At 43.3% G+C, this 12,861-nt stretch overlaps 1 protein-coding gene across 6 annotated transcripts in view; it reads left to right on the plus strand.

The window, feature by feature from the left end:
* The window catches only part of DGCR2 (DiGeorge syndrome critical region gene 2), a 50,322-nt gene that overhangs the window by 16,543 nt on the left and 20,918 nt on the right, over positions 1-12,861 (plus strand). For 3 of the 6 annotated variants that reach the window (XM_035097862.3, XM_060269704.2, XM_035097861.3), the window contains exon 2: positions 3,140-3,172. The exons of the other annotated variants lie outside the window; for them this stretch is intronic. In XM_035097862.3, the coding sequence (XP_034953753.1) occupies positions 3,140-3,172 (33 nt within the window). The remainder of the gene's footprint in view (positions 1-3,139; positions 3,173-12,861) is intronic. 6 annotated transcript variants of the gene reach the window in all.

Genomic DNA, 12,861 nt, shown 5'->3' on the forward strand with positions numbered 1-12,861 from the left:
CAGCATCTGGCCTCTTCTGAACAAAGGGCAAAATTGCAAATGCTCAGTTTGGGAACGAGAGACTTGCAAGGATAAAGGTGAAGCTGGGGCAGACCCAAGTTCATTTGCAGCTCTTCAAATTGCTCGGGGCTGCGCTCCTCAAACTGCCCTCACGAAATAAGCCCTATTTCAGGATTTCCAGCTGATGTGGGTGCGTTGGTTGTTTAAAATCTAAAAAGAGGCTGCTGGATCAGGCCAGTGGCCCATCTAGTCTAGCATCCTGTTCTCACAGTGGCCAGCCAGGTGTCTATGGAATAGAATAAAATAAAATAAAATAGAATAATAATTTATTGGCCAAGTACTAACATACTTGGAATTTTGTTTCGGCTATATTGCATTGGAAAAGTACTTTATACAAAGTATGCAGAACACCATTTCAAGATCACCAGCGGAGTGACTTCAGAACAGGTTGAGGTGGTTGTTGGTGCCTCTGGCGCCGACTGAATGGCACTACTGTAGTTGATAATGCTTGACTTTCGAAGCTGCTATAAAACTGATTCAGGTCGTTTGCCAATTTTTGGCAAACAGCAAAGCAGGACCCGAGCGCAACATCAACTTTCCTCACTTGCAGATACCAGCAACTGGTATCCAAAAGCTAGCTTCTGACAGTGGAGGTAGAATTATCCTCCATGAACTTGTTTAACCATAAGCTGTGTGAAGAAGTACTTCCTTTTGTCTCTCCTAAATCTTCCAACATGCAGCTTCATGTCCACACGTTCCAGTGTTATGGGAAAAAGTGCTTTTTCCTCACTTTCTCCATACAACACATGATTTTATATGCTTTCATCATGCTGCTTTTCACTTGCCTTTCCTCTAAACAGCACTATTTTGGGGGATAGTGCCGGGCACAAGACTGGCAGAATATTTCTGATTCCTGTCTCTCAACCAGAGCGGTCAATATTGACCTCCTCCCCTCAGTGGTTGGGCTGTTACAGGGAGTGAATGAAATTATTACGGGTGGAAAGGGCACCCATGAAAAATGAGGGGCGAAAAATATATAATGAGGGGCTATGGGCCTCAGAAATAAAGGGGCGTGTACAGAGTACACATCTCTTGCCAATGTGAAACCTCCGTGTTTAATAATAAGATGCTTCCACAGTACAAAAGTATTATCCGTATCTTAATGATTCTTAGTAATGGATTGGTGATTGATGATCTTTCTTGATGTCATTGTCCTTTCCAAAAAATTTGTGTTGGGGTCAATGATAACTTTATAAGCTCATCAAGGGGTCGGTGAACTCAAAAGGTTTGGAAAACCTGTGCTAAAGAGCCGGAGATAAGTGTGCTGAAGGGCGCTTATTAGAAGGGACCTTAGCTGACAATGTTTGGTCACCAATGTTGCCTCCACATGATTCGATCACCATTCGTGCCACATTGCATTCCTCTTAAATTTCTTTGAAAATACTACTTTATACTGTCAGAAGGATTACCAGCATAGCCTTAATTTTTCAAATAATATGTTTTGAGTTTCATCATGCGCACTTAAGAGCAGATGAAAAGGGTGCAATAAGACATGGACTGTCTGCCTTTAATTTAAACTGCTTGAAGTGTAACCTGCCAGGATGTAGAAACTTGGATCTGTTTTTTTCGGTGCCACTTGTTAGCATGTAAGCATATTTAAGGTGTGCGCATATTGTGGACTCCAAATGTTCCAAGTGTTTCTCAGCGGTCCTTGCAACAGCTATTTAAGATAGAACAATATTATCCCTGTGATGCAGATGTGAGGGCTGAAAAAAGTAGATTACATTTAGTGAGTTTATTGGTTGGGGGAAAGCTGCACTGGAGAACAATGGCTATTGGCCATGTTGGAACATAAAAGGCAATATACTTCTGAATTCCAGTTGGGAAAAGCGGTTTCCTCCAAATGTTGCTGAGGTTTCCCTGATGTTATCCTGGGAAGCAGGATGCTCTCACTGTGTTACACCACCACTTGACCTGGAACCGACCAGGTGTTTGCTTGTTTATTTGAGAACATGACCCCTCCAATACAGTATTCTTTTCAAAGGCATGCTGGGCAAAAGGGTACATTCAGATATAGACCCAATGGTGCCCAACATGTAGCACTGATCAGTGTTCAAAATTCACCAGGCGCGTTTGGCTACTGGCACAGGTCCAATTGCAACCATGTGGAGACTGTTGGGCACCAGGTTTGCAACCATAGCTTAAAAACCTCTGCCTTAGTCCATAGATAATACCATTTCCATTTCCATGATGTGTGTTTCTCCTTCTTGCATACTGGGACAAGTGAATTGTAAGAGCAAGCTACAGTCAAACAATATAGTTGAGATCACACGATCATAGAATCGAGGAACTGTAGCATTGGACCCGCAAGGGTCATCTAGTCCAACCCCCTGGCGAACAGACATTCCGTGATGGTGACCATGACTTAGGTTTAAGGTGGTATCTGGTGCCTAGCTTATACATCTTGAGTTTCTAACACTGGCACTGATGTGGGACTTGAAATGTTGCTAAAACAATAGCCCAGTTTGCACATCACTGTAAACCATGGTTAATGGCCTAGTGTGAATATGCTGCTCTCCCCCAATTTGCTGCTGCTCACTAGCATGTGGGGGAAAACAAATAATAATCCCTGATTGAGCATTTTGTCTGACTTGGGAACATGGTTTGCTCTTGGCTTACTGATCGGGGTTTGTCTGGGCAAAGCATACACTGATGAGACATAACAATAAGCCAGGAATTGTGGATCTCTCCCCAGTTGCGGGAAGGAGCCGAGTGAGCGAAATTGGTCTGCTCGTGGTAAACTATTAAAGGTGGCTTACAGCGATGTGTGAATGAGGCTAGTACCTGTAATGTACTAATGTAGGTAATTGTCAGAGTGCATTGCTGAGCTGTGTGGTGGTGGTTAGTTGAATATGCCCACCCCCTCTTTCCAACATGACCTTTCCTTTGGAAGGTCTGCATTGTGCTCATGAAAGACATTTGACTCAATGCTTTAGCAGATATGTGTACCTTGTTGAAATAGATTAGTTTCATGCCTCCATCCATATTTCATTTTTTAAGGGGCAGTTGACCTCTCTGATATTGGTACATTTAAGTCTCCTATTCTTTTATAAGTTTTCTTTTACATTTCAACCTGCAGGTGCAAGACTAGCTCTGGCAAGACTTCTTTCAGGTGAGTGTTCGATGTGGACGGATTATTGACAGGGTCACATAACGTAACCAAATGGTGTTTACAGCTTTTGAATTTAATAATTTTGTGCCATGCTTTTCTTTTTGATGCCCAGTGTGTTCTGCATATTACATTCTAGCAGTAGGACACAGGATCCACTAATAAACTAAATAGGTACAGTAGATTCAGGATAAAGTATTTTATGCAATATGTAATTAGCTGATGGAACAGCAGAGTAGAATAGGTAGCTCTAAAAGACGAACAGGCAAATACCTGGAAGGTGGGTCTGATTACAGCTGTTGACCATGATAGCTAAATGAAACCTCCAGCTTCAGGGGCAATAGAACTCCGAATGCTAGTTGGTGGGGTTCTCAGATACGCCTGATTGGCTACTGTGGCCAGCAGGATGGTAGACTAGGAGGAGAAGTTTGGTCTGCATTTGCTTGTTTCCCTCTCTATTCCTCTCCTGCTGTTGTATTGTGTCTATTACAATGCAAGCCTGCGGGCAGGGACTGTTTTGTGTTGTACTTCCTGCCACACTGCTTAATTTTTTTTAGGTGCCTTTATAAATGATGATCAAGCAGGACTCTTACGTTATTGAGGCGGTTGATCCAAAGCAGGTGTAGATGTTGCTGAATTACAACTCCCATAAGCCTCAGCAAGCATAGCCAGTGGCCAGGGATGATGGGAGTTGTGGCCAGCAGCATCTGTAGGCCCAAAGGTTTCCACACACCTGCTTAAAAAGATTCTCTAAACTTCAGGAGTGACACTTGTGGTGCAGGGATGAGTGGACTTTGTGGAAAGGGCTCCCCTGATCATTCTGCTGAGTGCCCTGAAGGCATCTCATAGGTATTTGCACCCCAGCCATTTTATTTCCATGTGTCATATCTTTTTCTTAAAGGAAATCTTGAAAGCCTTGATGCATTTCATTAAATTTGGTGCAGTAAACTCTTTGAAGAACTTCTCATTTGCCATTTCTGTTACTTTGGTTAGTTTTGTTTTTTGTTTTTTAAGTTGGAAGAACTTGAATCTGTCTCAAACTCTTTTAAGCAAGCACTTGAATTGCACAATGCAGGCTTGACATTTTGCTTGACACAGCTTGCTTTACTGTCAAGATGTCTTTCATTAAAAAAAACAACCTGCCAACGTGAGGGCTGCTGAAAAGCCTCTGCTATGAATCCATACGCCTCGGGCTCATCCCATCAGTTGCCAAATATGACATGGTAGCCGTTGGAAATCCAGCCCAAAGATGTGAGAAGCTTTCATGGTTATACTAACTCCCTCAGACTTGTCCAGTAGTTTTAACTTAATATGGTTGCTTAGTAGTCATGCTATTAGGATTTGGAAGCTTTTCCTCTGCTGAAGGATTTGCTTGGAAAATTTGAAGTGGTTCAGCTAATGCTTACACTTCAACTTGCCCTGTGTCCTTCATTCAAGTAAGCGCATGAGCATGAGCACTATCAGTGTCAGAAACTCAGATAAATAAGCTAGGTGCCAAATGGCTCCTTAAATCAGGGTTACTGTTGCCAAAACAGAATGCCTAGTTGCCATTTGTGGACCAGACAACTCAAAAGTCGCATTTTTCAGTGCAACTTTTTGGTTCCTTTTAGAAGACATCTGAAGGCAGCCCTGTTTAGGGACGCTTTTAATGTTTAATAGACTATTGTATTTTAATATTCTGTTGGAAGCCGCCCAGAGTGGCTGGGGAGACCCAGCCAGATGGGCGGGGTATAAATAATAAATTATTATTATTATTCCTGAAATTCATTCTGATTGTGCAGATAAAATATAACTGATACAGTGGTACCTCTGGTTATGAACGCTTCTGGTTACGAACGCTTCATGTTACGAGCTCCACTAACCCGGAAGTAGCTGCTCCTGGTTGCAAACTTTGCCCCAGGATGTGAATGGAAGTCGCATGCTGGCAGCGCTGCGGCAGCGGGAGGCCCCATTAGCGAAAGCGTGCCTCAGGATAGGAACGGTTTCAGCTTAAGAACGGACCTCCGGAACGAATTAAGTTCGTAACCAAAGGTACCACTGTAGAATTCTATAGCATGTGTTGATAGTGTGTGAAAACAGTCAAGATCCAAGGATCCCCAGGCATGCACCTCCAGATGGTGGAGACAGGGACCAATAGCCAGGTGCAAAATGCGCCTGACACTGACTTGCCTAATTTGGAACGCTGCTTTGAAATCTATATGTTTTTAATGGGACAGCCCAGCCTTTGATCTAGTGTCGACATGGGGGAGGGAACAGAGCCAGTGTGGTGTAGTGGTTAAGAGCGGTGGACTCGTAATCTGGTGAACCGGGTTCGCTTCCCCGTTCCCCCACATGCAGCTGCTGGGTGACCTTGGGTTAGTCACACTTCTCTGAAGTCTCAGCCTCACTCACCTCACAGAGTGTTTGTTGTGGGGGAGGAAGGGAAAGGAAAATGTTAGCCGCTTTGAGACTCCTTCGGGTAGTGATAAAGCGGGATATCAAGTCCAAACTCTTCTTCTCTTCTTCTTGTGCCTTTAGTGGCTGCATGGCAGGTGGAAATACAATAGGCTAAGCCAGGGGTTCCCAAACTAAGGCCCAATCGCCTTCTAAATCCGGCCCGCGGATGGTCTGGTAATCAGCATGTTTTTACATGAGTAGAATGTGTCCTTTTATTTAAAATGCATCTCTGGGTTATTTGTGGGGCATAGGAATTCGTTTTTTTAAAAAATTCAAACTATAGTCCGCCCCCCCCACAAGGTCTGAAAAAGTTTGCTGACCCCTGATTTGGCTAAGCCTTTCCTTTTATAGTATGAACATACAGTTATGGGAAAAGTTTCACCATGGCTGTATTGTCTAATTTTGTGTTATGCCATGCCTCCGCTCCCCATGGGAGGCAGCTGTGTTGTATTTCGCCATGCCCCCTCGGCAATCTGCAGCACTTGCTCAAAATTCAAAATGTGCCCACTGGTCCAAAAAATTTGACAACCCCTGGTCTACAGCCTGCTGCAGTTTCTCATACTGCAGCTGCTAACTGTTAATGTCCTACATTTTCTGGCATAAGAACATGCGCTCACCCAGCTTCAAAATTGGTAGAACTCATTCCAGAGTTTTATCAGTGTGAACATAAAGGAAGTGTGGTACACCACTGGGAGTGAGCAATAGGGGCGAGGGGACAGGGTCCTAGGAGTCCTTTCTGGCATGATGATTGTAGTGATAAAAGCCTATCCTAGTTCTCATCTGTGAAATGCTGGAGGGCTTGCTTGAAGCAGCCAGCTCTCTGCTTTCCTTTTAATCTCCCGTTGGTTCTGCAGTGGCTGCATTGCAGTGCATGTTTTGATCTCAAGCAGTAGAGGCACGCACAGACTGAAAGTGGTAACTGCAAAGCTGAAGATAACAGTGGTCAAGTGGTTGGGATCTAGGGATGTCTCAAAGAATCATAGAATTGTAGAGCTGGAAGGGATCATCTAGTCCAGGGGTTCCCAACAAAATTTTCTCGAGGACCCCTCATCGAGCCGCTATTGTGACAAGGACCCCCATTAATTCCTAATCCTAAAATTAAAAAGTGGGAGCCAAATTAAGAGTCTTTTTATATTTTATATTTATACGTTTTTTACAGTTACAACAGAGTACTCCATCAGTATACAGTTAGTTTTAATTTTCAGTTCTTAATGAGATGAGTTAAATCTGTCCTTTGAGTCCATTATTTCTGAAATATTAGGTTCCAAACTTGAAACTTTCACTCTGAAATCCGACCGCATGTCGAGCCGATTCCTATATTTGTTTTTCACGAAACACATGGAAGAAAATGCTTGCTCACACCGATATGTGGTTGCAAATGGAAGGATCTTTTTCATTGCCTTATCTCCAAGTTTCTTGTAGTCCTTGCGGCATACAGCAGAACTACTGCCTCTATCTAATTCTAGTTCTGCGCTAGACTCTGCTCATGCAGGAAGCGGCCAAAACAAAAAATCTGTTATCATACGAAATATATTATATATATTCTTTATTCTAATAGGATCTTGAGGACCCCTCTGGCATAGCTTGCGGACCCCTGGGGGTCCCCGGACCACCTGTTGGGAACCACTGATCTAGTCCAGTCTGCTGCAGTGCAGGAATCTCAACTAGATCATACATGACAGATGGCCATCCAACCTTTGCTTAAAAACTTCCAGGGAAGGAGAGTCCACAACCTTTCAAGGAAGTCTGTTCCACTGCTGAACCTCTCTTACTGTCAGAAAGTTTTTCCTGATGTTTAGTATGAATCTCCTTTCTTGTAACTCGAATCCATTGGTTTGGGTCCTACCCTCAAGAGCAGGAGAAAGCAAGCTTGCTCCATCTTCCATGTGACAGCCTTTTAGATATTCTCAGCCTTTTAGATATTCTCAGTCTCTTCATTTCCAAGCTAAACATGCCCAACTACCTCTTCTGTTCCTCATAAGGGTTTACCTTATGGTTTCCAGACCCTTGATCATCTTGGTTGCCCTCCTTTACACACGTTCCAGCTTGTCAATATCCTTGAATTGTGCCACCCGGAACTAGACACAGTATTCCAGGTGTGGTCTGACCAAGGCAGAATAGAGTGGGACTGTTACCTCTCTTGATCAAGACACTATACTTCAGTTCATGCTGCATCACACTGTTGACTAATGTTAAGCTTGTGGTCTACTAAGACCCCTCGATCCTTTTCACATGGTGTCCCCCATCTTATATTTGTGCAGCTGGTTCTTCCCGCCTAAGTGTGGGACCTTACATTTGTCTCTGTTGTCGGTGGTAACAGCTTTGGTCTGTTTTGTCTGGTTGCTCCTGGATTACAAGCTGTGCTTGGAAAGTTCTTTTTCACCATTTGAGTGGAAAGGTGGTGACTGTTTTTCACGTTTGGGATTCTTCACGAGATTTCTCAGATGTGAAGAGATGGACATGAATGTTGTTGTCTACTCTTGAGTTGTGGATCAGGACTTCTGTGCTAGAAACCCCAAACCAATCGCTGCTGAATGTAATGAGGTGTTTGTGGTATGCCGGCAATCACATCATGTAAATGTTTGTTCTTTGCTCTACATGCTAAAAGGGAGAGATTTAATATGTGAATAAGATTATATGGCCAGTCCTGAGATGCAGCAGCCCTGAAAAAGAGAGCTGCTGCTTTATCCTAAAAATGTGAGCTGGCTTCTTGATCTGAAGTCCTGGGATGATTAAGTGACACAGCATTTTGTGCATTTATTTGGTGTTGCTGCAACAAGTCTTTGGGACATATTCCACTTTATGCTTTTCAATTGGGCGTGAATTCCAGAGTACGTACAGAGTCCATGCATGTGCTTCTATGGAGGGCTGCACACCCATGCTTAAATTGCTTTCCTTGGAGAAGTGCATCAAACTGACAGCTGAAACCGGACTCTGCTTCTGAGTACCGTATATTCCGGCGTATAAGACGACCCCCAACTTTTCCAGTTAAAATATAGAGTTTGGGATATACTCGCCGTATAAGAAATACGACCCGGCGTATAAGATGACCCCCGACTTTTGATAAGATTTTCCTGGGTTAAAAAGTAGTCTTATACTCAGGAATATACAGTATTTCTCCAGGACAAACTGCACTTTAAAATAAAGTTTGTGTACCATTCTCAAATGTGCTGGTGCATCATATCTGTTTTGTATTTTGGTAGTTAGTTCAAAATCTAGAATGCAAAATGTAGATGCCCCATTGAAGTTTTGCTAGAACTCCCATTATCTTCACCGGCTACCTGTTCCTTTCTGGGCCCAGTTCGAAGTGCTGTTTTTGACTTTTGAGGCTCTTCATTGACATGGGGCCACAATATCTGAAGGACCGCCTCTTCCCATATGTACCTGTCTGTTCTATGAGCTAATCTACGGTGGCTCTGTGTTGAGTACCCTCACCAACTGAGCAGTGTTAGAAACAGAGATATGAATGGCAGCTTAAACCTAGGCTATGGGCGGAACAACGAATGGCAGTTTGCTATAAAGCGCCTTCTTAGCAGTGGCACCCTGTTTAATGGAATGCTCTTCTCAGAGAGGTTCTCCTGGTGCCTTTGTCGGTGACCTTTTGTTGGCAAAAAAAGCCATTTTAATTCTCCCAGACCTTTAAAATCTCATAGTTTAGCCTCTGAATTTACTCTTGGAAATGACTAAAAGTTGTATATTGCTGCTTAGGTTTATTAGGCCCCTTTTAGCTGGTTTAGTGCTGTGTTCTTTGTGTTTTAGGATTTTTGTTTTATTCCCCCACCCCTCTTCTTGAATGACTCCCAGAGCACACAGGGTGGTTAATAAATGCAGTAAAATCATTTTGAGAATGGCACATAAGGAGGTTTACCTTTTAATGAATTACACAATGAGTTCATCTAATAATCTATCTACTCTGATGGTGACTTTCATTGTCTCAAGCAGAGTATCTCTCCTGGTACTCCTCCTTCCTGAGATCCTTTTAACTGGAGATGCTGGGGATTAAACTTGGGGCCTTCCTGTATTTAGAGCAACTTGCTGTACCACTGAGCTGTCAGTCAACAGGGCCCCTGACCACATTTATGTATTTCTTTGAGAGAGAGATGACTTAAATAACAATAGTTATTATATATAAAGTGTCTACTAGTAGGTAGCCATTGTACAACAATTGTGCAAAAAACCGACAAGCCCTTTCATTTACATTTGTCAGACAAATGAAGGAGTAGCAGGGAGCAGAAGTTAAGGCTATGGCATGGGTAGGCAAACTAAGGCCTGGGGGCCGGATCCGGCCCAATCACCTTCTAAATCTGGCCCGTGGATGGTCCGGGAATCAGTGTGTTTATACATGAGTAGAATGTGTCCTTTTATTTAAAATGCATCTCTGGGTTATTTGTGGGGCATAGGAATTTGTTCATTATTTTTTTTCAAAATATAGTCTGCCCCCCCCCCAAGGTCTGAGGGACAGTAGACCAGCCCCCTGCTGAAAACGTTTGCTGACCCCTGGGCTATGGAGAACAGAGATGGTTTTAGACACTAGCCTGGTTCACACATGATGTTAAACAGAAGGTTTAAACATGCACGCACCATTCTTGTTTGACACAAGACACTTATAGTTTGAATTTCAAGTTTCTGTACTGTTAGCACCCTAAGTTACAAACATGGAGATGAGTGACCACAGATCCTATAAACCCAAGTACTAAGATGCCCTAGTTTAGAACAGGCATCCTCAAACTTTGGCCCTCCAGATGTTTTGGACTACAATTCCCATCTTCCCTGACCACTGGTCCTGTTAGCTAGGGATCATGGGAGTTGTAGGCCAAAACATCTGGAGGGCCGCAGTCTGGGGATGCCTGGTTTAGAAGGTCCCGCCCCTTTAACCCACAAGATGGTGATGATGGGAGTTTGATCATGGATTTAGTGTTCTTGAGTTCTGGTGATAATCTATATAGCAGCCATCTTTCCGTCATCTTGTGAAGTGTGGTATTTATACAGAACCCTAACTCTGAGTTTGGCATTCCAGCTTTCCTTTACTTCTGGATGGGTATGACTTTTAGCTTTGCCCAATTGTGCTGTGTTTCTTTTGCTTTTGCTGGCATTTGTCTGTCTTGAGAGACAGTGGAGTGTTCCTCAGGGAACTGGAGAATCACAGGGCCTGCTGGGGCTGCAAAGACCTGTAACTCATAACTGTTGCCTCCTTTTTTGCTTTTGCTGAAGCAACCTTCCCGGGGGACAAACCTGGGCAGTGTGTCTGGAGGTCTTGGGCTGCCCAGACAACAAGCTTCCCCTCTAGGCCTCGCTGGTGTGGTCCAAAGGAAAGTAGAGCAATACATTTGGTACCAGCTTGGCTGCAGGAGGCGTACAAGATGCCACCTAGCCGTCTTAGACTATGATAATTATGATAATATGAAAACAAAACAAGCATGCACCCGCAAATGAGTCAGAGCTGTTCTGGCTGTGTTGTAACTTTGCATTGTTGTCTATAGCAGTCTGGCAGGTCTGAGTTCTTAGCTGTCTTTGTGACCTCAATGTTCATCCCAAGTAGGCGGTGTGTCAGGCAAGGAAGGCCTATTTTTATTCCCACCCTCTTACTTGAGCTGCTTTCCTGCTCCTTAACAGAGAGCCTTTCACGCTATCATGAAACTATTTATTTCTCTTATTACCTATTTTATGTGTGGGTACCCTCTGTTCTCGTTGCCTCCTCAGTGAGTTTGACCTGTCTTTTTGCATGCGACCTTGAAGCAAAGCAACTTTTGTAAATCAGTTTTTAACTACAGTTATGCAACAGTAAAAATAACTAGTGTGTGTTAAAACAGGGTTTTTTTAAAATTCTGCTTTAACTTGTAAACATAGGATTGCATGCATTAAAAGCAAGGACTCCTTAAGCTCGAACATTTCCAGAGTGTCAGGCTAATTCTGCCTTTGATTAATGCCAATTTAGGAAACACCTAGTTCACTTCAGAGGAGAATAACATTTAATGTTTTAAAGAGTCAAAGTACTGGTAGATTCTTGCTGCAAGCCTTAACTGATTTGAACTGTAATGAGATGGACTTTTCCTGCTGTGCTGCAAAGGTGATCTTGTCAAGGTTAATGACTGTCTGCCAATTGAATGGTCACAAAAGTCTGTCTGCTACGGCATCCCTTTCTCTGCTGTCCTCACAGGTTCAGGTTCATAGTAGACACTGAGAGCTTTTTGATAATTCAATAAGAGGACTCTAAGCTTGAATTAACCTTGATATTTAAATATATATATTTGCAGCATTTTCAATTTCAGGAATTTATAGCTGCTCTATATTTTTATGGAGCCATTCTACCTGCTTTTGTCTCAGAATATTTGGCAAGGAGAGACGTCTAGCAATGGCTAAAATATATGGGAAATTTGATACTAAGGGCAGGTTTATATAATTTTTTCCAGGAATGGCTCATTGGTTTTAAGGGTATTTGTAACTGAAATCTTTCACAAATGATGCTGACTGCCACTTCCTTTCCAGAAATCTGGAGCCTTCCCCCCCCCCCCCCCGGCCTCATAGTACGATAGAAATTACTTTATTTTCTTGGCAATGCCAACATTTCCTTTCTCTCACTTGATTTATTTAGGGGTGGGGAACTTGTGGCCTGCAGAATGTTGCCAAACTACAACTTCAACTTGCTGACCATAGGCCGTGAGGACTGGCTGATTGAAGCCGTAGTTCAAAACATTGGGTGGAGGACCACAGCGGCCCCCCCAACTCTTGCTTTAGAGAATTCCCCACTCCAGAAGATTGCATTCTGGAATGGGGTTTGACAGGTAGATCTGCCCTGCAAGGTGTGCAGAGAACCTAGTGTTGAGTATGTGTGGGAGAGACAGCATTCAGCAATGCTCATGCTACCTTGTAGAGATCCAAATGCTCCCTAAGATTGTGCACTGAGCACAGACAGTTTTTAAAACCTGTCCAATGGATCTTTTCCATGAGGCTGGAGACAGCACAAACCCACTTTGTTGGATCAGTTCATAGGAAGCTGCCTTATGCAACTCATTCCATCTAGCTCAGTATTGTCCACAGTGAGTCCTACCAGGAGATGCCAGGGACTGAATCCTGAGATCTTCTGCATGCAAAACAATTTCCCTGTCAATGAGCTACAGCTTTCCTAGATGAACTGCTAGGCTTGCGTAACTTTTGATCCAGACTGATAAGCAGGATCCGCCCTCTTGATTGCTGCTAACATTTGACTTGTTAACACTCTGCTCTATGCAGGCACTTGTCTTAGTGTGAAAGAGTGT

This window comes from Zootoca vivipara, chromosome 16 (assembly GCF_965207765.1).
Source record: "Zootoca vivipara chromosome 16, rZooViv2.hap1.1, whole genome shotgun sequence".
Classification (NCBI taxonomy): domain Eukaryota; kingdom Metazoa; phylum Chordata; class Lepidosauria; order Squamata; family Lacertidae; genus Zootoca; species Zootoca vivipara.